Source organism: Hemicordylus capensis, chromosome 2 (genome assembly GCF_027244095.1).
Source record: "Hemicordylus capensis ecotype Gifberg chromosome 2, rHemCap1.1.pri, whole genome shotgun sequence".
In the NCBI taxonomy this organism is placed as follows: Eukaryota; Metazoa; Chordata; class Lepidosauria; order Squamata; family Cordylidae; genus Hemicordylus; species Hemicordylus capensis.
Window position 1 is genome coordinate 3,335,944 of NC_069658.1, and position 23,659 is coordinate 3,359,602.

Here is a 23,659-nt window from a genome sequence, read left to right on the forward strand (position 1 = left end):
GGTGAGCAGAGAAGGGGCAAGGGGGTGGTCACCGATCCCCCCCTCCATGCTCCCTCCCAGTTCCGCCCTGCCCCCACAGACACGGTTCCCGGCTCAGGTTTGCAATCACCAACCAAGCAGCCACTTCAGAAAGCAGCAAGGATGGCCAGAAGGGCCGGTCCCAAAGGGTCACAGGGCGAGCAGCCCACAATCAGAAGGGGGAGCCAGGCACCTGCTAGGTGGGGGCCCAAGGCAGCTGCAGAGTTCAGGGCAGGCAGGCAGGCAGGTTCCAGAGACAGGGATGTGGGGTGGGGCAAGTGGGGAGGAGGCTCTCCGTCCCGCAAGGCCTTCTCACAAGGAGAGGCGTGGCTCTACCTGAAGAGCAAATCCACAGGTGGGAGTTTCATGCAGCTCTGCAGAGCTACACTGGCTGCTCGGGGCCACCTGACTAGCCCCACCCCCTTAGAGGGGACTCTAAGGCTGTCTTCTTGGTGGCCTCTCTGGGTGAGCAAATTCAGCCAGCAATTCCCTCCACAGACACGCTGCCTCGCAGGAGGCCAGATGCTGGAGCCTGGCTGGCTGCGAGGAGTTCTGGTTTGAGACCCAGAACTCAAACCAGCCCCTCGCCAGTGGCAAGCACGACTGGTCAGGACCATCGGTGAAGCAGGGTATCATGTGATCGGTGGCCCTGGGCCCTTTGCAGTGCCACGGCGGATGCAGATGGTGGGCAGCAGACAGGGCCGGATTAAGCTAGTGTGGAGCCTGTAGCATATGTTATGAAGGGGCCCCAAATTTAAAAAATGCACATAAATATTGAAACATAAATTATTTACTTGCATAGTAAAGTAATTCAATTTTTTCATTTGCCTAGTGCCCCCCCCCACCAACCACCCCATGCCTCCACTCAGCTGAGCCAGCCAGTCAACAAACTTTGCAAAACACACACACACACACACACCCACACACTTTTGTGACTCCTGACCGTGGGTTTTCCTTTGGAGTTATTTTCACAAAGAGAAAGGGGGTGGGGAACAAAACTCTGAATGTTTAAATTAAAAGGTTCTCAGGAATTCTGTACTTTGAGAAATCTGAACCTATTAGCAATTTGGGCACACAACAGTGGATGTTTGATTCCAATGTGTGCAGAACATATTGGATCCCAGCAGCCATCACATTAAAAGGGCCATTTGACAATATTAAGAATATATGTTTAACCTCTTGTGCAAGCCTGACAGGAAAGCAGGTGTATATTTAAAATAGTTGATGCATTGCAAATGAATGTGATTATGATGAGGTGCATTATGATGAGCAACTTCCATGAAAACAGAAGTATCCCAAAGACAATCTTTTGGCAGGAGGCACAGCCTCTTTCAATCTAAATTACACTAACATGCTTAATATTAAAAGGAGGAAATGCACAAATCATTCAGTGCAACACTAAGCATGTTTACTCAGAAGTAAGTCCCACTGAACTCAATGAGCCTTACTCTCTAGTAAGTATGTTTAGGTTTGCAGCCTCCGTTTATCTTTGGACATCCCAATGTAAAGCTAATGAAGTTGGCAACGCAGCCGTAGTTATTTCAGTTCTAGAGGAGAGGAAAGGAGCTCACCTTAAATTTGGCAGTTCCTTGAAAAGCAATGATCACAAATTCCCTCCCAACAGCACTAGATACTAAAGGAGGATCTAAGTGACCTTACCCAACAAGACCATCATATAATCTCCCTCAAGCTCCCCTCAATTGATCCACTAAACTTTGAGACTCCTCTTGCCCTGCATCTGAGTTACTTCCGGTGTTCTTTTTCCTCTTAAAGGTACACGTTCTCATTGTTTATCTTTACCCTCTCCCAGTCAGTCGGAAAACGCTGGCAACATTCAACTAGCATCTTCTTTAGCTTCCTTTCTTCCGCCCGGCATTAATAGTTGGTTGTTTTTTAATCTAAACTGCATTAATTTCTTTTACTCTCTCTGTGTATGTTTTTAAAAACTTTTACAGTTTAAACAAATAAGGACCAACTCCCTGGCGATTAAGTTATCTTTGATACCCCTTTGCAAGCTATCTGTTCCTATTGTTGTTCTTACTACTCCCTCCCGTGCTGCTTAACATAATAGATAACCCAATCAACACCATGGTGCCAGGAAGACTTTGCTTAAATGCCCTCGAACGAGGCGAGAGAATGGGCAGCAGCAGGCAATGAGGAGAATCAGCAGAGAGCACCAAACAGAGAGCAAAAGAAGGGGCAAGACGTTCAAGCCAGGCGTGAGGGGCCCTAGAAAACGCGGGGCCCGTAGCAAATGCTACATTTGCTACTATGTTAATCCGGCCCTGGCAGCAGAGCATGATCTGAGAGGGGCACGCCAGCATCCTTTGCGACACGAAAACAAATACGACGCATATTTATATACCATTTTTCCACAAAGGTTCCCAAAGCGGTGTACCTAGATATAAATAAATAAATAAACAAACAAACAAATAAATGGGCTCCCCCTCCCCAAAGGGCTCACAATCTAAAGAATGAAACATGCAATAGACACCAGCCACAGCCACTGGAGGGATGCTGTGCTGGGGATGGAGAGGGCCAGTTGCTCTCCCCCTGCTCAGTAATGAGGATCACCACTTTTGAAAGGTGCCTCTTTGCTCAGTTCGCAGGGGACACTGCGAGAGAGGCCAGGCTGCATCTCTCAGACCACGTGGGCCTGTCGCTGGAGCAGGGAGGGGCCCTGGATAGGCCCTACGCCACCAACTAAAGGAACCTCCAAATCACCTCTCAACAGGCTGACATGGAAGCGTCCTCCGCTAAATGCTGGCATTTCTCTCTCACACACTAATATGGCGTGTCCAGACTCTCCCGGGAAGCCACTTCAGCTTAAAATAAGCTACACACACACACACACACACCCCTACCTGAATGACGAGAAGAGGAGATCAAAGGAAAGGGCATTAGACAGAGGAATACGTGCCGAGGGGACATGGAAAGATGACTGTCAGGCTCCAGCTGCAGCAGGGGAGTGCAGGAGCAAACTGGCTTGTCCTCACGATCCAAAACAGGGTACGAGAGCCATGTGCACCCTCCCCCATCAGTTGCCATTATTTTAGATGTATTTACCACCTTTCAGAAGTGTGTTTACAAAGATCGAGGTAGGAGGAGGGGAGAGTGATCATGGGAGAGCTGGGAGTTGGGTAGGAATCCCACACGCTGTCCCAGCATTTTACCTAGGGTGGATGAGAAGCCTTCCTCCCCAGCTCCCCACCCCTGGATCTTTGCAAACACACGACCACCAGTCAGGAGTTCTACACTGGCAGGCCGCTTCTCCCACCCTGATTAGGGTCCTGAGAACAGCCCTGATGGATGCTATGAAGAAGGAAGAAGCCTCTTCTGCAGGGTTTCAATGACAGGGCCCCAGACTCCTCCCTTGCAGTCCCAAAGAGGCAGGGAAGGAAGGAACCTGGCGGATTAGGGGGAGCCAAGGTCCTACATGGGTCTCCTTCCCACTGGGGTACAGCCCCTGTGCCCCTCGCTGCCCACCCTCATGGTGCCTGGAACACTCAATATGTTCCAAGCTTGTTCCTCGGAACAACCCGCTCGACAAAACATTCCATTCTGTTCTGTTCCAAGCTTGGAATGGAAAACAAATCCTGTTCCGTGCACAACTCTACATCCCAGGAACTTAGGAGTTTATACTGGTCGTATGTACAAGCCTTCTCTGTGGTGGCACTCACTCGTTGTACACCTTTAGACACCTGAGCAAGGTATGAATATTTAGGGTTGGAGGCAAGTGAGAAAACAGAGCCCATTCCTATTAAAAAGCAACTGAGCCATGAATACTTGAACAAGGGAGAAAAGGCTACTGAATAAGGATGTGCATGAATCAGATTTTGCTATTTGATTTGAGCTCGAATCAAATTGCAAAATCCTCAAATCAATTCATTGAAACAGTGACCATTACTGGCTGTTGAGTGATTCGGCCATAGGGAACAATGGGGAGCTCAAACCACCACATTGTTCCCCATGGGTAGATGCATAAGGACATAAGAACAGCCCTGCTGGATCAGGCCCATGGCCTATCTAGTCCAAAATCCTGTTTCCTACAGGGGCCCACCAGATGCCTCTAGGGAACCTATAGGTAAGACGTGAGGGCATGCCCCTTTTCTCCTGCTGTTGCTCCCCTGCGACTGCGCTTGAGAGGCATCGTGCCTCTGAGGCTGGAGGTGGCCCACAGCCATCAGACTAGTAGCCATTGATAGACCTGTCCTCCATGAATTTGTCTAAGCGCCTTTTCAAGCCATCCAAGCTGGTGGCCATCACCACATCCCATGGCAAAGAATTCCATAGATTAATTATGTGCTGTGTGAAAAAGTACTTCCTCTTGTCAGTCCTCAATTTCCCGACCTTCAGTTTCATGGGGTGACCCCTGGTTCGAGAGGGAGAAACATTTCTCTCTGTCCACCCTCTCCACTCCATGCATGATTTTATACACTTTGTTCATGTCTCCCCTTAGTTGCTCTTTTCCAGGGTAAAGAGCCCCAGATGCTGTAGCCTAGCCTTATAAGGAAGGTGCTTCAAGCCCTTGATCATCTTGGTTGCCCTCTTCTGTATCTTTTCCAGTTCTACAATATCTTTCTTAAGATACGGTGACCAAAGCTGTATGCAGTACTCCAGATGTGGTCGCACCATAGTTTTGTATAAGGGCATTATAATATTAGCATTTTTATTTTCAATCCCCTTCCTAATGATTCCTAGCATGGAATTAGTCTTTTTCACAGCTGCCACACACGGAGACGACATTTTCAATGAGCTGTCCACCATGACCCTAAGATCTCTCTCCTGGTTAGTCACCAACAGCTCAGTACCCATCAGCATATATGTGAAGTTGGGAGTTTTTGCCCCAATGTGCATCACTTTACACTTGCTTACACTGAACAGCAATTTGTCGCCCAGTCCCCCAGTTTGGAATGATCTTTTTGGAGTTTCTCACAATCCATTGTGGCTTTCACTACCCTAAATAGTTTAGTGTCATCTGCAAATTTGGCCACTTCGCTGCTCACCACAACTTCTAGATTGTTTATGAACAAGTTAAACATCACTGGTCCCAGTACCGATCCCTGGGCGCCCCACTTCCTACCTACCTCCATTATGAAAACTATCAATTTATTCCTACTCTCTGTTTCCTGTCCTTAAACCAGTTACCGATCCACACATGAACCTGTCACCTTATTCCTTGACTGCTAAGTTTACTCATAAGCCTTTGGTGGGGAACATTATTAAAAGCTTTTTGGAAGTCCAAGTATACTATGTCAACCGGATCATCTTTATCCACATGCCTGTTGACACTCTCAAAGAACTTCAAAAGATTAGTGAGCCAAGACTTTCCCTTGCAGAAGCCATGATGGTTCTCCTTCAGCAAGCCTTTTCTTCTACATGCTTAACAATTTTGTCCTTAAGTATGCTTTCCATCAATTTATTCATCACCAAAGTTAAGCTGACCGGCCTGTAATTTCCCAGATCCCCCCTGGATCTCTTTTTGAAAACCTGAGTTACATTAGCTACTTTCCAATCCTCCGGTGCAGAGCCTGATTGTAGGGACAAGTTATACATTTGGGTGCCTTTGTCAAGGCAGAAAGGTGGTATAAAAATGTAGCAAATAAATAGGTTCCATGCATTCTGGAGTGATTTGACCCTCCTAACTTTCCCTTTCAACTTCTTTCTTACCAGTCCCCTCATTTTTGAAAAGTTCCCTCTTCTGAAGTCCAATGCATCTGTGTTGGATGTCCTTGACAATTCTCCACTTGCATATATGCTGAACTGGATCACACTATGGTCACTGCTACCCAATGGTTCTGCAACTCTGACATCTTGCACCAGGTCCTAGGCACCACTCAGGATTAAATCCAAAGTCTCCATCTCTCTGGTTGGTTCTGTGACTAACTATTCTAAGGCACAGTCATTTAGCACAGGGTTTCTTAATCTTGGGCCCCCAGATGTTGATGGACTACAACTCCCATCATCCCCAGCTACAATGGACATGGCTGGGGTGATGGGAGTTGTAGTCCATCAACATCTGGGGGCCTAAGGTTAAGAAACCCTGATTTAGCACATCTAGAAATTTGGACTTTCTCTCATTACCTGAATGTGAATTTACCCAGTCTATGTGTGGGTAGTTGAAGTCACCCATTATTACTGCCCTGTCTCTCTTTGACGCCTCTCTTATTTGTTTCTCCAACTCCAGGTCACTCTCAGTGCTTTGATCTGCAGGGCGATAGCATGTCCCTAGTAACACATTTTCTTTCAGCCTCGTAATGTTACCCATAATGATTCTGTGGAGGACTCCGGTCCACCTAGGTTTTCTAGCTTATTGGAATCTATCCCTTCTTTGATATAGGGCGCCACTCCGCCCCCAATTCTCACCTCCCTGTCCCTTCTAGAGAGTTTATATTCAGGAATCACCGTCCCCCACTGGTTCTCACCATTCCACCAGGTTTCTGTTACACCCACTATATCTATGTTCGCATTAGTAACCAAGTACTCCAGCTCACCCATCTTGGCTCGGAGGCTTCTGGCATTAGTATACACCTATACACTGGTTTCCTCGCCTAGTGCTGGCGTGTGCTATCCCCCTTACCATCATTTGACCTATTTGGCCAGCTGTCCTGTGTTCCCTTCTGCTCAACTGAGTCTTTATCGGAAACATGTTCACTCTCACACCTTAGGGGATTTTGCCAGCCGAAGCAGATACCACCCTGTTCCGGCCAGCAATCCCCCAGGCGTCATTTTAAAAGCTGCTCTGCGACCTTCTTGATTTTTAGCACCAGCAGTCTGGTTCCATTTTGATTCAAGTGGAGCCCGTCCCTTTTGTACAGGCTTCGCTTTTCCCAAAATGTGTCCCAGTGCGTAATGAATCTAAACCCCTCCTCCTGGCACCACCGTCTCATCCACACATTGAGACCCCTCAGCGCCGCCTGTCTCGCTGTCTCTGTGCGTGGAACAGGTAGCACCAGAGAATGCTACCCTGGGGGTCGTGGACTTCAGTATGCTACCTAGCAGCCTAAATTTGGCTTCCAGGACCTCCCAGCTGCATTTCCCAACATCATTCATGCCAACGTGCACCACGACAGCTGACTCCTCCCCGGCACTGCCCAACAACCTACCTAGATGCAGCGTCACATCTGCAACCTTCGCACCAAGCAGGCAAGTAACCGTGCGGTCTACACATGGGTCACAGACTCATCTCTCTATGACCCTAATGATCGAATCACCCACTACTAGGATACCCCCACCCCCTGGAGGTGTATCCTCTGTGTGAAAGGATATGGGCGCATCACCCAAAGGAAGGGGTTCCTCCTAAGGGAGTGTTTCCCTCTTCCTCAGACCGATGTCCTCCTTCCCTGAGACCCTCAATCTCCATGGCAGCAGAAGCGCCGTCAGCCTGGGAGTGGGATGCCTCTATCACATCCGTGAGGGTATCATCCACACACCTCTCTGCCTCCCTGAGCTTCTCCAGGTCAGCCACTTTGGCTTCAAGGGAACAAACCTGTTCCCTGAGAGCCAAGAGCAATTTGCACTAAGCGCACACTCAGGACTTCTGCCCCTCGGGCAGAGAGTCATACATGCGACATTCTGTGCAATACACTGGGAAGCAGCCCCTCCCCTGCTGGCATTCTACCTTCATAACTAGTCTTATTGGCTATTTAGAGTATATGGGGTTTGAAGCGAGGTACTGGGTACAGTTGTCAGCTAATAAATGGTTTTTAGTTTTGTCCTCCAAGAAAAATTACAAAGGTTGGGTAGAACTCACCTTATTCTTGCATTGGGTGTCTCCCCTGTGATGAAGGGGAACTACTTGTGTGCCTCCCTACAGAGCTTCCCGCCAATATCCCACAAAACTCCTGCAAAACTCCTTTGTTTTCTGGTTGCTAACTCCTGGGAGCAAAGCTCCTCTGGTCTGAGCCTTGTATTCAACACCAGCAGTCAAACTGACTCAGCTCAGGAATGTGAGTTCTCCCACAAGCTGGGGCCCTCACCTGGAATGAATATATCCCCCACTCAGGCTTCTCCTCTGGCAAAGACACAAACACTGCCAGCCAGCCAAAAATCAAACCCTTCCCCCCTTGTTTTCTTGGTGATTTATTTATTTTATTTCCTTGCTGTGTTCCCTTGCTTGATATCTTCTTTAGGAGATAAATACAAGCTTGTTGCTTCCTCTCTCTTCAAGACCAGCAAGCAACTTATACCTAGTCAGACCATTGCTCCATCCACTGCTACTACACATATTTTATATACCACTTTTCAACAAAAGTTCTGACACTGGTTTACATAGAAAAATATAAATATATTAATAAATAAAGCTGGTTCAGTAATGTCCACACTGAATGGCCTTATCTCTCCAGGTTCCAGGCAGGGAACAATCAGAGATATGAACATAGGAAGCTGCCATCTCGAGAGTCAGATCATTGGCGTTTTGTCTACATTGACTGGCAGCGGCTCTCCAAGGTTTCAGGCAGGAATCTCTCTCAGCCCTACCTGGAGATGCCACCAGGGACTGAACCCGAGACCTTCTGCATGCATATCTGCTCTGCCACTGAACTACGGCCCGATTGCCACATATTTGCTCTGAGATCCTGGGACACCTCCCTCACTGAGGAGCGCAGTCCCAAAGGACTTACTCCCCTGCTTCTTCCCTGCACACGCACACAGTCCCACATCCCCATAGCCTGGCAGCTGCCACCCCCTTCCCATGTGCTTTGGGGAGTCACACAAGGCCACCTCAGCAGGGAGAGAGAACTGTGTGGCTGGCAGGGGGCAGACCGATACAGTCCGCAAAGGGAGGGTGTGGGGATGGCCGCCAGTGATGGTGCCCTCCACCCCTGCTGAATTGGCTTGCTCTGCTGCTCATCCTCCTTGTTGCTGCAACCATCCGTGGTGGGGCAGCAGGCAAGCACCTGCGCCCCAGTGGATTAGGATGGTTTTGGCTCACTGGGGTGATGGCATGTGACCCAGCCGATCGGTGCCCATCCCCACTTGGCGCCCTAGGCTACCACCTAGTTTGCCTAGTGGATGTGCTAGTCCTGACTCCAATAATTTTGAACTGAATATTGCAAATCACCTACTAGAGGGACTCAGATCCGGCGTGCCATGGGCAGAAATGGCCCCACTGTGAAAAGCTTACCTTGGGCATCTTGCGGAGGTTGGGTGAAAGCTTCAGACAGGTCACATGGCCACGGTCATCTCCGATGATGATGATGGGGTAGATGGCATTGAACTGGACATGGGTGATCTTGTTCTTCTTCTTCGCCACCACTGACTGGTTGCAAATGGGCTCGTATTTGTTGACACTCAGGTCAAACACGTGGGCCTGGGGAGAGAGCAAGGGGGCAGGCACAGAAGAGGTTAATACCACCTGACTGGCCAGAAAAGTGAATCTTTGGATGAACATAATAGAGCCCTAGCAATGGAGGCCAAAAGAGATGAACAGGGCCAAAAGGGCTGCCCAGACCAATAGCCAGACCCCAAAGAAGCAGACCGTGGCAGATTTCATTTCAATATTTATACTCACCTTTTAGATCCAAACCAGTTCTACAGTTCTATGCTTTCTACTACACAGTACCTTAATTTTAGGCAATTAATATGCTAACAACCCTATGTTTTATTATTACCACTACTACAAAGTGGTACAACAAATCAATGCTAAAAACAAACAAGACACAATATAAAAGCAGTAAAATAAAACAAAACAAAAACCAATTAATTAAGTAAGTAAGTAACAAAAACCAATTAATTAAGATAAAGGAAAACAAAAATAAATAGCAAAAAAGAACTCTGTAAAATTCTTTGGAGACTGGGAACAAAGAATGCTCTGCAGGTCACCAAACTACAATTTCCAGGATCCTTTGGAGGAAGCCATGACAGTCAAACTGCTATACAGCTGATCAGAGTCAGAAAAGACCCAAAGTGTTGACCAGGCCTCTGTAACCAGAGTCAAGCCAGTTCTGGGGACACCAGAGGTTGCCACTTCCGTTGGCTTGACAGGCGGCTTCCAGACCTTTTCTGGCGGAAGCCATTCTGAGATCTCTTTCATTTCTAAACCTCTTTAAGTGCTGTTCCAGGATCCGTGTTCTAGCCCGTTTGGCTTTCATCAGAAACCTGCCCAGCAGCTGGCTGCCCCCATGGCTAGCCCTCCCTCCCTCCCTCCCCTGGCGGCGGCGGCGGCAGCAGCAGCATCCTTCCATTTCATGAGCCTCCTGAACTGCCTCCTCCTCCTCCTCCTCCTGCTTCCCCACATTCCCCTCGATCCACACGCGCACTCACACGCCAGCCGGCTTCTTCCCAGCACTGAAGGGCATGTTCCAGCTTATACAAATACAAGACAAGGCAGCGTGGCAAGCAGGAGGGCCAGGCCAGGCCAGGCCAGGGCCGGCAGCAAAACGGCCCTGGCCTCGACTGCAGCAGGCGCAGGGATCATCAGGCCACACTGCAGCGGCTAAACGGAGGCTGGTGCAAAGAGAGGACTCCGGGCAGAGATGGCGGAGCACATCTTTGAAAACAAGCTGGAAATATCATCCCTTGGTATCGCAGACTCCCAGCTGCCAGATCAAATGCCTACAATAATTCGACAATCAAGGCGCAAGCTGAGATCCATGCAGAGATTCAAGCGTTGGCTGGCAAATGCTAACTGCGCGTACTGGGAGGGATGCTGAGTGCTCCGCTACTCAGGGCTTGGATGATAATGCAATCAAGAGGTGCGTGGAGGTAATTGATCAGGGGTGGGGCAGGGGGAGCTTGCTGTGCTAATGGGTTTCACAGCGAGTGGAGGCAACAGGCAAGAAAAGTAAACACCATGTGAACTATTAAAGGAGCCCAGCCACCATCTGCCCCCAATCCGGCTCTGATGCCAGACCACAGGCATGCCCAAATCCACTTGAGTGTGCCAAGGAGAGCCAATCGAGCAGGTCAGCTGTAGAGGCTACATCCACCAGGTCCTCTCAAACTTCTCCTGTTCTGAAGTCTCCCCCTGCTATGCCCAAGACCTCTCTCAAACTCTGCCTAGCTCAGGACTCGTGGTTACGGAGCTGTTCCTTAGAACCACCTTGCAAAAAAGTTCACAGAAGTTTACCAGCCCACAACATTTTTACAACCCTATCTTCCCTGGGCCCCATGCCTTCATCAGTCATCAGTGGGACATCATGGTTGGGGGCGGGGAAAGAGAAGAGCCAGCTTTCTTCTCCTGGGCAAAAGCGCTTCCACATTCAGGCTCTTCAGCACTGCTGGGGCATTTGCTCTTCCACAATCAGAAGGAAGTGGGATTAACAAGAAACTGTTACCTAACTGTCTACCTGTGGTACGTTTACTCAGAGATAAGTCTCATTTAGCAAAAGCCCACTATTCCATTTTTCCTTCCTCCTGGTCCTGTAATTTGTCCTTCCTGGAAGCAACCAGCCACATTCAGTCCTTCCATTAGATATTCCCTATTTGCAACCTCACCGTTTGCTCATTTGTTTATTTTATTGCCAATTATCACAATTGCATAATCAATATGCATGAATAAGCAAACAATAACAGTTTAAAAAATGCAACAAGGAAGCCTCGTAGCAGGGCAAGCCAGGCAATTGTGGAGTAAATGCATAAAGGACGGAGAGACCCGTGTGCCCTGAGAGGAAGGCAAGAAAGGGGGTGTCCAGGCCAGGGAGCTCTTGTCCTCCGCTCCTGAAAAGACCAACAGCCTGAGACGTAATTTGCTTCTTTTAATATTGTGTACTGCTTTGGGTGCCTTTGTCAAGGCAGAAAGGTGGTACAAAAATGTAGTAAATAAATAAATAAAGTGTGCAGCTGTCAGAGAAGAAAAGAGTCTGCAGATGCAACGTATTCCATTATGGCATTTATTTCAATTATGGAAGTCTTCCTAGAAGTTGCAGTGACAGCCACTTGCTACGGTGGCTTCAAAAAAGGAGGAAGCAAATTGGCTGTAGTGGCAAGATCCACCAGCAGCCAGGAGGACAGCTACCTTGAACCCCTCTGATCAGAGGCAGTCTACCTCTGATCACAGGGTCTGCGAGGGGAGAGCCCGCAGGGGAAGGCCTCTGTCTTCATTTCCTGGCAGTTTCTCTGTTCCCTCCATTTCTGCAGCAGTCCGGGAAGGTCCCAGCTGCAAACAAGGAGGAGCCCTCAGCAGCCGGCCATGGTTTTGAAGCACTGACAAATACAAAGGGCTCCTGGACTCCGTTCTCTCCGAAACCCCGACAGCCACACAGATGCACAGCACCGGGGCCGACAGTGCACAGAAGGTCAAAGATAGAATCAAGTGGCTGAACTTTTCAGTCACAAGCTCTGATTTCTGTGAACTCCCAAAGTCAAAAGCTTTTTTGAGTTTGTTTGTTTGTTTATTAACTGGGCTGCAGAAAAGAATGATCTTTTTCATTTCTTCAGGAGGCAGAGAAGGCCCTGAGATGAAATTGAGAAATGCACTTATCAGTATTCCTTTAAAAAAGAAAAGAAAAGAAAGGCCAGTGTGGCTGGATTTAATCAGCTTGTAGAAGCAAAAAAGCTGCAAAGGCCTCTTCCTTGGATGGAGGAGAATATGGCTGGAGTCCCCTCCATCCCCAAAGAAAGATACACACGCACACACGCTCTGTTCCCAGTTGCTCCCTACACTCTCCAAGTGCCCCTCTGGTATGGCCCAAAAGAGCACCTGAGAACTTAATGCAAATGATATTCGGAAAGCAGCCAGAGATGAGGCTGCAACTGACAGAGTCTGGCCAGCAGGGACCATGAAATGTGCTTTGCCAAGCCCCGCAGCACAGCGGAAGAGACACCTGCCTGACAAGCTAAAGAGCCCTAAACTGCGACAGGCACTTTTTAGGGACAGACGCTGCTTTTCACCCTTGTCTTGGGGGTGGGTGGGGGGAATAGTCTGAACAGTCAGTTCCGGGGGGGGCGGGCAGTTGTAGCAAGACATCAAAAGAGTTTTCTGGCCCCTTAGACAAATTTGGTGCCACAAGACTTTTTAAATACATTGGATTTTTTAAAGAACATAAGAACATATGAACAGCCCTGTTGGATCAGGCCCAAGGAGGCCCATCTAGTCCAGCATCCTGTTTCGCACAGTGGCCCACCAGATGCCGCTGGAAGCCAAAGGCAGGAGTTGAGGGCCTGCCCTCTCTCCTGCTGTGACTCCCCTGCAACTGGTACTCAGAGCCATCCTGCATTTGAGGCTGGAGGTGGCCCACAGCCCTCCGACTGGTAGCCATTGATAGACCTCTCCTCCATGAAGTTATCCAAACCCTTCTTCAAGCCATCCAGGTTGTTGGCTGTCACCACATCCTGTGGCAGAAAGTTCCACAAGTGGATCATGCGTTGTGTGAAAAAGTACTTTCGTTTGTTGGTCCTAAATTTCGTGGCATTCAATTTCATGGGCTGACCCCTGGTTCTAGTGTTGTGTGAGAGGGAAAAGAATTTCTCTCTATCCACTTTCTCCATACCATGCATGATTTTATAGACCTCTATCATGTCTCCCCGCAGTCGTATTTTTTTCTAAACTTAAAAGCCACAGGTGTTGTAGCCTTGCCTCATAAGGAAGGTGCTCTAGGCCGCTGATCATCTTGGTTGCCCTCTTCTGCACCTTTTCCAGTTCTACAATGTCATTCTTTAGATGTGGTGACCAGAATTGTACACAGTAATCCAGGTGTGGCCGCACCATAGTTTTGTATAAGGACATTATAATATTAGCCGTTTTATTTTCAATCCCCTTCCTAATGATCCCTAGCATGGAACCATCCACCTCCCTGGCAGGTTTCCTGCTTCTGATGTATTTATCATCTTGCTTGCTCTCTTCTGTACCTTCTCCAGTTCTACAATGTCCTTTTTAAGATGTTGTGACCAGAATTGTACGCATACTTTTCTTTAAGTATGTCTGTGTGAATGATTTATTTTTCCCTTTAGTTCAGTTTGGAGTGTTTTTTATGTTTTGGTGTCGAATTTGATTATGTTTATACTGGAATGCCTTGGTTTAAAAAACAAATTATCTTGTAAAGTTTCCAAAATACATTCAAACCCATTTGTAATCAAGCATGCACATGGTCTACATTTACAAACAGAGGTGGTTTGCTTCTCCAGTAATTAATATTTTGCCTTCTTTAAGACTTAAATAAAGAGTTAATTTAGTTAGAACAGCATAATATGTCCTTTTATGTTCCTGAGGTGGACACAGTTTCTGATTTCCAGTATCTAGCACAAAGGGTCTTCTCAGCCCTAATCATGTAAAAACACAATTCTTGAATATTTGTGTGAATTAGGAAGAAGAGATCATCGAAATCGACACTAAAACATGTTGTTCCATAATTGTATTGTTGATATGTATTCAGTATTTCTGCATAACCAGATGTCCGCCATAAACGATAAAAAGTTACAACTTCCGTTATACATTTCCAACGCGGATGCATTAGTACATAGGACATGCTTCTTTGTTATGATTTTGCTACTCCCACTTCCACCCACCCCCTACTCCCCCACTCAAGTTAATACAGTGTGCAACTTGAAATCATTAATTCCAGCTATTTTATTATGGTGTGCGTGAGTGCTAAATAATAGTTAGACAAGCCACCTTGGGAGCAGCATGGCAGAAAGCTGGCCTGGAAATGATATTCATAAGCAAGGAGAAGACCAGTGTGTCATCAGAGCCAGGCATCAAGGATGAGTCAGAAATAAAGGCGACAGCAACAAAGCAAAGATCTGCTTTGTAGCCGGGCAACAATGGATGGAATCGATACAGCCATGAAAGGTGAGGGATGCCTGGATACAGAGATGCCCTTTGTATCCTGACACGTCTCCTGCTGCTGCCCTTGTGAGGGATTCTTCTCCCCTTTTTGATTCCTCTGCTGAAGCAGAGCAGAGCACACTCTCATCAAACCCGCCAGGCTTTCAAGCCAGCAGCAGGCTCTTTGGGGAGAAGGGCGATGTATTTAGCAACGGGCTTCAGGTTACACTCTCTGGCATCTGCTGGCCTGCAAGGGCATCCAAGCAGTGAGGCCTAATGCAAAGCGATCTTGTGCGGAAAGGCGGCCCCTTGCCACACTCCAGAGAGATGCCCCCACAACATACACACACACACACACACACCCCACTTCATTGCTATTAATGTTCTTTTACATTCCCTGGAACTGCTTCATCTGAGTTTTAGGAGGAATCGCATGATCGCTGTAGAGAGAACCTGCAGAGAAGGGGAACTAGAGGGACTAGCACACAGTAGGGCACTTTCCAACCAGTGGGGAGATGCCACTGGTGGAACTTCACAGAATGGCAGGCGGTACTTGGCCCCTCTACTACGGGGGCCATATGAGACTGCCTGGCCAGACCTGCTGAGAGTGGAGATAGCCGGGTTAACAGTGCACCAGCAGCAAGCTGTGTGGCCATGCAGTGGGGTGGCCCTTCCAAGAAGTCACGGGTTGGGCAAGGAGGGTGCAGAGTGGAGCGAGATCAGGAGGTGGCAGCAGCCAGAGAAGCCTTTCCCTTGATGATGGCCAACTGCCCACTCCTGCACCCAACAGCCATCTCTGGGGGCAGCAGAATCGGCAAAAGTGGCACCTGTGAAGGTTGTGCCTTACACTTTGTGCAGTGCCCCACTGAATGAAGAGTGGGAGGCATCCATGTCCATGCTGGCTCCGTGCTAGTACAAACCACATATCCATGCTGCTAGCAGGCCCGGAGAGGCTCTGTGGCCCTTGTGGATTGCTTCAGAGCTGTAGCGACAATTTCCTCATTGGGAATTATGGGGAAATTGGTGCGACAGCTCGGACACAATCCGTAGGAGCCACAGAGTCTCTCCATGCTTGCTAGCAGTCTGGACACGGTTTGGACTAGCATGGAGCTAGTGCATGTGCTCTGCTCTTCCTTTGGCCAGGCACTGCATAGTGTGTATTCAGAAAAGTGGAACCTTCGGGGGCGGGGGGAGGAAGGGAGGAAGGAAGGTTGGTTGCACAGACCAGGCAGGGAGGCTATAGATCCGAGCTCTGAATCAGAAAGTCCTCAGTTTGAATCCTGCCCTGCCATTAACTAAGCCATCACAGATAAGTCACCACCATCGCCTGATCTGCCATATAGGGCTGTTGTAAGGATTACTTAGATTATGTCGATGAGATGCTCTGAGCAGTGAAAATGCCAAAGCCTTCTGTTAGCAAGGTTTTGCTCCACGAATCTTGACTCTGCGACGGTATCTGAGGCTGATTAAGATAGTTTGGGCATACTTTTGCCCTCTTCCAAGGTCCGCCCCCCCCCCAGCTGTTTGCAGGCTGTTTGCAGGCTTTCTGGCACAGCTGAGGGGGAAACCCAGAGCAGGTGTCCTGAGGCCTGCAGAAGGTCCCAGCCACAATCTCCAGCATCTCTTGGTGAAAAGATGACCAAGTGGCAGGGCTACGAAAGGGGCCTTCACGGAAGATACTGGAGAGCTGCTCCCGGGAAGAGAGGAGGACCCAGCCTGACAGCGAGTCACACCGTTGGTCCACCTAGCTTCGTCCGCATTGTCTGCAGTGCACTGACTGGCAGCGGCTCTCCAGGGTTGCAGGCCACAGTCTCTCCCAGCCCTGCCTGGAGAGGCTGCCAGGGATTGAAGCTGGGACCTTCTGTGTGCCAAGCAGAGGCTCTGCCATCCAGCTACAGCCTTTCCCCGAAGACAGAGCCTCCCTGGCAGCTCCTGTCTGCCTCTTTCCTGTGGTGCTGGTGGCAGTGGTGGCGGCAGCAATGGTGTGACTCTTTTGGCTGAAAGCATTTCTCTGCCACTGCCGCCTTCTCCAGCCCTCCCCGTCTGCAAATGGACCCCAGGATGCCACAGGGGATGGACTCTGCTGAACACCCGCTTGCAGATGGGGAGGGCAGGGCGGTGACGGAGCAAGGCACTCAGCGGAGGAGCAGCGAGTCATCCTTTGGGTGTGTCTCCGCGGCAGCTTGGTCAGCCCCCTCTCTGGGCTCCAGCCAGCTGACTGTCTGGTGGCAGCAGGTGACCCTTCAGCCGCAGGGCCATTTCCCAAGTCCTCCCCTCCCCTCCCCTCCCCGGCCCCCCCAGTGCAGTGTTAGGGGGTTGGGCCTCTGAGACATGGTTCCTTGCGCTGCTGCCGCCCACCTCCGCCTGGCCAGCGGCAGCTCCTCCTCCTTCAGCACCACTGCCCACAGCTGGAACCACTGGGGCATTTCAGAGTCCCCAAATGCCCTGTCCTCCTGGGGAATCTAAAATGGCCCCCTGGATGCCTGATGGGTGGGGCATCTGGGAGAACTCTGGCTGTGGGCAGCAGTGCCCAAGGAAGAGCATCAACTGCCTGGAAAGCCATCATGGGCAGCATCAGAAGGTGGGGGCCGGCGGGCACACACCCCTCTGGGGGCCCCCATACGCCGTCAGGAGGCCCAGGACAGGACGGTGGCCCAGGGCCCACTGCAGCCTGATGCCAGCCATGGCAGCTGCAGGACAATGTCAATGGATGCTCTCATAGGATTGCCGGCATGGATATGCCCTTATCAGCAGAAAGACAAACAAGCTGGGGGCAGGGGGGGGGACTGTCAAGGGAGGAGCAAGCAGAGGGCTTTCCAAAGAATCCTGCCAGAAAGGCACAAGTACATATTTAGTAATGAGGGAAAGATACAGGCAGACTGAGTCATTAGTGGGAGTTGGGGGATGGACAGGCTGGAATATGAGAGATGATTGGTCAATCATGAAAGGGGGTGAGCTTATGAGATAGACCAGTTGTAACAGGAAGGAGGCATAAGACCATCAGTCATAACTATGGAGTTAAGGAAATGGCCAAATATGGTCTGTAGGTCCTGAAGGAAAAGGGAGTACGCCTTTGTACGTAGTCTGGAAACTTCAGTTGGTTCAGAACGCGGCAGCCAGGTTGGTCTCTGGGTCATCTCGGAGAGATTACTCCTTTGCTGATGGACTTACGCTGGCTGCCAATAGGTTTCCAGGCAAAATACAAAGTGCTAGTTATAACTTACAAAGCTCTAAATGGCTTAGGCCCTGGGTATTTAAGAGAGCGTCTTCTTCACTATGAGCCCCACCGCGCATTGAGGTCGTCTGAGGAGGTCCGTCTCCAGTTACCAGCAACTCGTCTGATGGCTACACAGAGACGGGCCTTCTCGGTTGCTGCCCCGAGATTGTGGAATGCACTCCCTACTAAGATACGATCCTCCCCATCTCTGACAATTTTTTAAAAACATCTGAAAACCCATCTTTTCAACCAAGCTTTCTCAGCCTTTTAAAATTTGTTGGTTTTAATTTTGGGATTGATTTTACATTGTTGAATTGTTTTAACTTTTTATATGTGTTGTAACTGTTTTATGTTAACCGCCCAGAGACGAAAGTTTGGTCAGTATATAAATGTGATAGATAGATAGATAGATAGATAGATAGATAGATAGATAGATAGATAGATCGAACAGGGAATGATGAGGCAACAAAGTGTTGACCACCAACTTGCTGAATGTCTGGTAGAGGGTTGGTCACTCATGCTGGCATGTTGCCTGTCTGATCCATGCCTGGTTTATGCCCTGAACTTGCAGTTTGGAGTTGGTGTGGTACATCCATGTTTAAATATTTAAAAGATTATGGTCTGTGTGTGTCCAACCCATTCCTTGGGTCAGTGGGCAGCTTGTGAATGGAAGCTCCCTCCTCTCCCACTGGCTGCCTGTTGGCCAAACTATACCAAGGGGAGAGAAATGCTGGAAGTGTAGGGAATTTTGTCTGGCAGTCGGAGCTCTCCAGGGTTCCAGAAGGGGAGATGTCTTCCCCAGTCTAGCCTGCAGATGGCAAAGAGTGAACTGGGACCTTCTGCAGGCAAAAGACGTACTTCACCCCTGTTTATGCCCCTCCCTGAAGGCAAAGTCATCCTATGAAGAAGCTGACTTTCTCAGGCCTTTGTAGGCTTATATTTCTTTTGAGCGTTTTATAATTTAGTTCTCGAACACTCCTGCTATGATCTGTAAAGGAATGAGGTCTGAACTTCCTCTGTTTGTGTTACATATTTCTGCACATCTACAGTCGTCCCCTGCCAACCGCGGATTTCCCAATCACAAATTTGAGTATCCGCGACTGGAAAATGGTGGCAGGTCTCACCAACTGTGACCTAAGTATTCATGGTTTGGTGAGATTTTTGGGGAGTTTGGGGGAATTTGGGGGGTCAGGAGGTCATTTCAGGGTTCAGGGGGTGATTTTTTTCTATTTTTAATCCCCCCCTCGTCTTTTTGTGACCGCGATGCCCCTAACCCCTGTTTGGAGTTCCAATCGTGAATTCGCCAACCACAAGGTTTTTCCAGCAACGGAACCCTCATGGTTGGCAAGGGACAACTGTATTTGCTTATTCCCTATGTTCAAGTGTTGAAAAGCTGTGTGGGGGTTCACAGCTCCTAAGCTACAGTTTGGTTTAGGAGGGGAAAGTGTTTTGCTGGTTAACCTTTGGAGGGAAAAGAGTATTTGATTGGATTGGGAATGTTTTAAAATAATGGAGGGAACTTGGGTTGTCTTGACTGGCTGGTTTGAAGAAATTTGGAAGGAGGTAGGAGAACAAAAGGAGGCTTGCCTACAGCAGAGAGTTAGCTGAAAAGCTGAAGAGCTGAATAGTTGAGAAGTTCAGCTTTTAAAACTTTTTCAGCTTTTAAAATTTTTTAGGTTTTAATCTGTGGTTTATTTTTAAATTGTTAAACTGTTTCAAGTTTTTGTATATGTTTTTAACTTGTTTAATGCTATTGTTAACTGCCCAGAGACGAAAAGTGTGGGGTGATGTACAAATTTGATAGATAAATAAATAAATAAATAAATGCTGAATAGTTGAAGAGCTGGGTGCTTTCCAGATTAGACCCTGCAATGGTGTCACAACGTATCTCCAAAGCGTGCTTCCACACTTCCTGTGTTGTCATACCACAGTCCCTACGCTGACAGCAGGGTGCTGTTCACATTTCTGATGCCTTGTTTCGGATTTAATTGCTGCAATTTATTGCTAAAATGTTGCATGTCTGGCATAAAAAGGTTGCTGTATGTTCTGGCTGTTCATTTTCATGAGACTGTTCCCCTTCCTGGGCACTTTGCTATTTACGTTTTGAATGCAATTTGCCTGAACCGAAGCATTTTGCCGCTATTAAGCAAATAATCTGGAAAGTGTCCTGGTTAGTTGAAAAGTGGGAGAGCTGAAGAGTTGAAGTCAGTTCAACTTGGAGTCTGGGTCTGGGAGAGCCAGGAGAAGAGCTGCTGAAATTAGAGCTGAAAAATCACTGGGAGAGTTAAGCTGAAAACTCTCTTGAGACCTGAATCACCCTCAAAGCAGCTGAAGAAGCAGTCTGGAATTGAACCTCCAGTATTGGGAAGGAAGATCAAGACCTGAAGTTGAGAAAGGGGGAAAACCTATAGGTTTTCTTATAGGTTAAGGCACAGTATTAGAACAGATTAGTCTAGATGCGGTTTTCTCATATTTTATTTGTTCCTTGTGCTCATACGGTTGCTGTTTTGTACTAAATATTCCAAAAGAACTACTGTTTTACATTGAACTATTTTAAAGTAAAATTCCTCTCTTTGAATTTAACAAACTGTAGCCTCTGTCTGTTTTCCCCAGCCCATGCTTAGGACCCTTCCCACCCTACCTAGCTTTGAATGAAACAGAGGTTTGCAATGCTGTTTCAGTAGACAAAGCCAGAGAAAATATAAAAGTCGACTTGGTGGACTTAAGAGGTGAAGCTTAAGTTCACAGGGCTGGATGAGACCAGGCCATGACATGCACACACAAGTGCAAGAACACTGATAAAATGTGCAGAATGAAACCGGAGACAGTGAAGGATACGTTCATAAAAAGGTCCATTAAAATATGGAAGCTTCTGAGACAGAGAACATAAAAATGGAAGGCATTCGTGTCATCATCATGTAAGCCCTTCATGAGTGACCTGAGCAAACCACCTCATTAATAGGCGGCTACACCCTCAGCTAGCAACTGCATTAAGGGAGCACTAAAATAAACAGCCAATCTATAGCAAGCAAGACAGCAGGATGGGTGCCAATTTTCTCCAAATAACTCCCTGGCCACAAAGAATGACCTGCCCCGGCACTTCTAATTTGCCAACAGAATCCAAAAGTGCCCGAAGATGCTTGGCATTACAAATGGCATGCCGCACTTGGCACTGTGGGGTCTGGAATAGGAAACTCTAAATATAGACATTATGTGGTTCACTGAAGTCAGTTACCTTTGCAAAGAACTCTGAAGTTATCCCACTAAGAGCAGCTTTTTAACCTGTGCTCTGTCTGGCACCAATTACAGTGTCCAGACTGGGTGACAAATGTGACTGATCTCCTAAAAAGCCAAATGAGGAATGACTAACGGTTCTTGCGTGGCACAACAGAGGCAGGAGAAAGGAAAGAGCAGCCACCTTGGAAACATGCAGAGCAAACAATCCTTACAAGAGCCAGAAAAAGCTACAGTAAATCTGTATTATAATCCCCATATTGCAACAGAGAGTGGGAGGCTTGCCTGGGGCTGGCTAGAGGGGCTGCGGATGGGGTGAGGTTTGAACCCAAAAGGCTGCCCAGCTGACACAGCCACTGTGCTGCACTCGTTCTGCCTTCTGACAGCCTTTTGGGGCCCATGTGTTGATGGCCCTTCATACACAACCAAGGCGACTCCTCTTGTGAAAAGGACGGAAGATAAATTGACCATGTAGCACAGTGGTTAGTTTCTAAAGAGTATTGCTGGGTTCCATGGGTCCATGGTTGAGCTCTGGTGAACCTTAATCCATACCCAGCTGTGGCAGGCCATGAATTAGGCCCTGTCCTATGAAAAGACCCTGCCTGTGAAAAGAAGCTGGATGTGTGCAGTGCCTCCTTCCCAAGAAGCCCATCCATGCCCCTCCTTTCAAGGCGTGACACCTCTGTCCGCAGGAGTTCCGGGGTGCCCCTTATTGCATTGCTCTGGCATGTCCATTATCTGGAGGGCTAGCAAAATGTCCATCATTAAGACCGGTGGAGTGTGTGGGTAAGGAACATCAGTCCATGGCAGAGACCCCAAGGGGTCCCACACTCCTCCCCCCGCTGCCCACAAGGCCTCTGTCAGTGGAGGCCAAGCCACCAGTGACTGGACACGTGGGCAAGTTCTGCTCTTCCCAACAGCTGATTCCAAGTCCGCCCTTCCATTTCTATTGCCAGAAGTGATGTTATAGTGCAAGCACTAAGGAGTCTGTTCCGGAAAGGCCTGTCTGAAGAGGGGGTGGGGGGAAAGGCCCTGTGCTTATGGGGGCTCCATGCTGCAGCACAGCAACAGGGTATTCCAGATCCAGTGGGGGCGGAGGGGAGACGTGAAGGCCTGGGGGAAAACCAGGGGGCAGTTCTTTCAGCTCTTTTTTTTTTTTTTTTTTTTTTAAGGATTCAGACACCCCCACACACAACAATTTTTTTTTTTTTTTTAAAAATTGGATTATGCAATATTTTCTTTTGTAATCATGAATAAAGTATTTAAGGAAAGGTGTTCAAAAATACAAGAAATTGGTCTATGTTTGGAAAAATACCAGGTCAAGAAATAAAGAAACATGTGAGAAGGTAGAGAGGCTTGTCTCAATCCAGGCAATTTAGGTTTCATAATTCATTGAGAGGATAAAAATGAAGGATCAGAAGAAGCAGAAGCTACTGATTGTGATCGCTCAGAAAATGAGACTGATTAGACAATGTTTCAGGTCAGTGGCCAAATGTTTTTGAATGTCTCCCCCCCCACCCCACACACACCCCTTTTCTCTTTTTCTGAAAGTGACAGGAAGCTCCTCACTGCAGCGACATTAATAATAATGACGGCACCTCTGCAAGGAGCATGGCAGAAGCAAGGATGTGGTTTGGGGCAGTGTTCCCTCTAACAGGGCTTCCCAGATGGTGTTGACTACAACTCCCATAATCCCCAAGCAAAAGCCATTGCAGCTGGGGATTCTGGGAATTGTAGTCAACAACATCCAGGAATCCCTGTTAGAGGGCGGACTGGTTAGGGGATGCACAGAATGAACGTGCTCACCCCTCTCTCCAATTGGCAGGGCTCTTGGAAACTGGAAGCCAGGTCCCCCCCCCCCCGTTTTCAACATTAACTTTTTGCCGGCTTCTCTTAAACAGGTTTTGAGTTGATGAGAAGCAGGCAAAATGATGATGTTGAAAATAGGGGATTCTGGCTTACAGAGATGCTGGATTCCTTAAGGTCCAGCAAAATTTTAAAGTAAATTGCTACATGTGGACTAAATGTCTGAATAAACTATACTTCTAAATGTAATATACCAAACATGATCAATGGCATGAGCAAAACAGGTTATACATAATAAATGCACCTAAAGAAACAATATAACTTTAGTCCTGTAAAGGGCACACACAAAAATAAGAGTATTGCATATATTTCAATTTCCCCCAACATTTCTGTTTCTGGTGGTGGTGGTGTTTTTTGGGGGGGTCATCAGAATTTCTGGAAATTCCACCTCTCTAGGCGAGTCATCATAGGCGGCTCCTGACAACTGTTCTCCTCCTGGCCCTGCAAAAGCTAGAGAAAGGGGTGAGGCAAAACCCACAGGTTGACCTGCTCACCAAATTACTCAGCAGAAGCCCCCTGGAATTAATAGGACAAGAAGGCAAGATGCTCACCTTCCAATGGGATGTCAGCCAGTGAGTGGGAGGAGAGGGCAAGTGTGGCCTCTCTCCGCTGCAGCCCAG

At 48.2% G+C, this 23,659-nt stretch overlaps 1 protein-coding gene across 4 annotated transcripts in view; it reads right to left on the minus strand.

Annotated features, from left to right (window-relative positions):
- DNAI1 (dynein axonemal intermediate chain 1) overlaps window positions 1-23,659 on the minus strand; it is a 191,000-nt gene that overhangs the window by 28,410 nt on the left and 138,931 nt on the right. For 3 of the 4 annotated variants that reach the window (XM_053296607.1, XM_053296608.1, XM_053296606.1), the window contains one exon: window positions 9,143-9,328. In XM_053296607.1, coding sequence (XP_053152582.1) covers window positions 9,143-9,328 — 186 coding nt within the window. Of the gene's footprint in view, window positions 1-9,142; window positions 9,329-23,659 lie in introns of those variants that run through there. The other variant, XM_053296609.1, reaches the window with a different exon arrangement.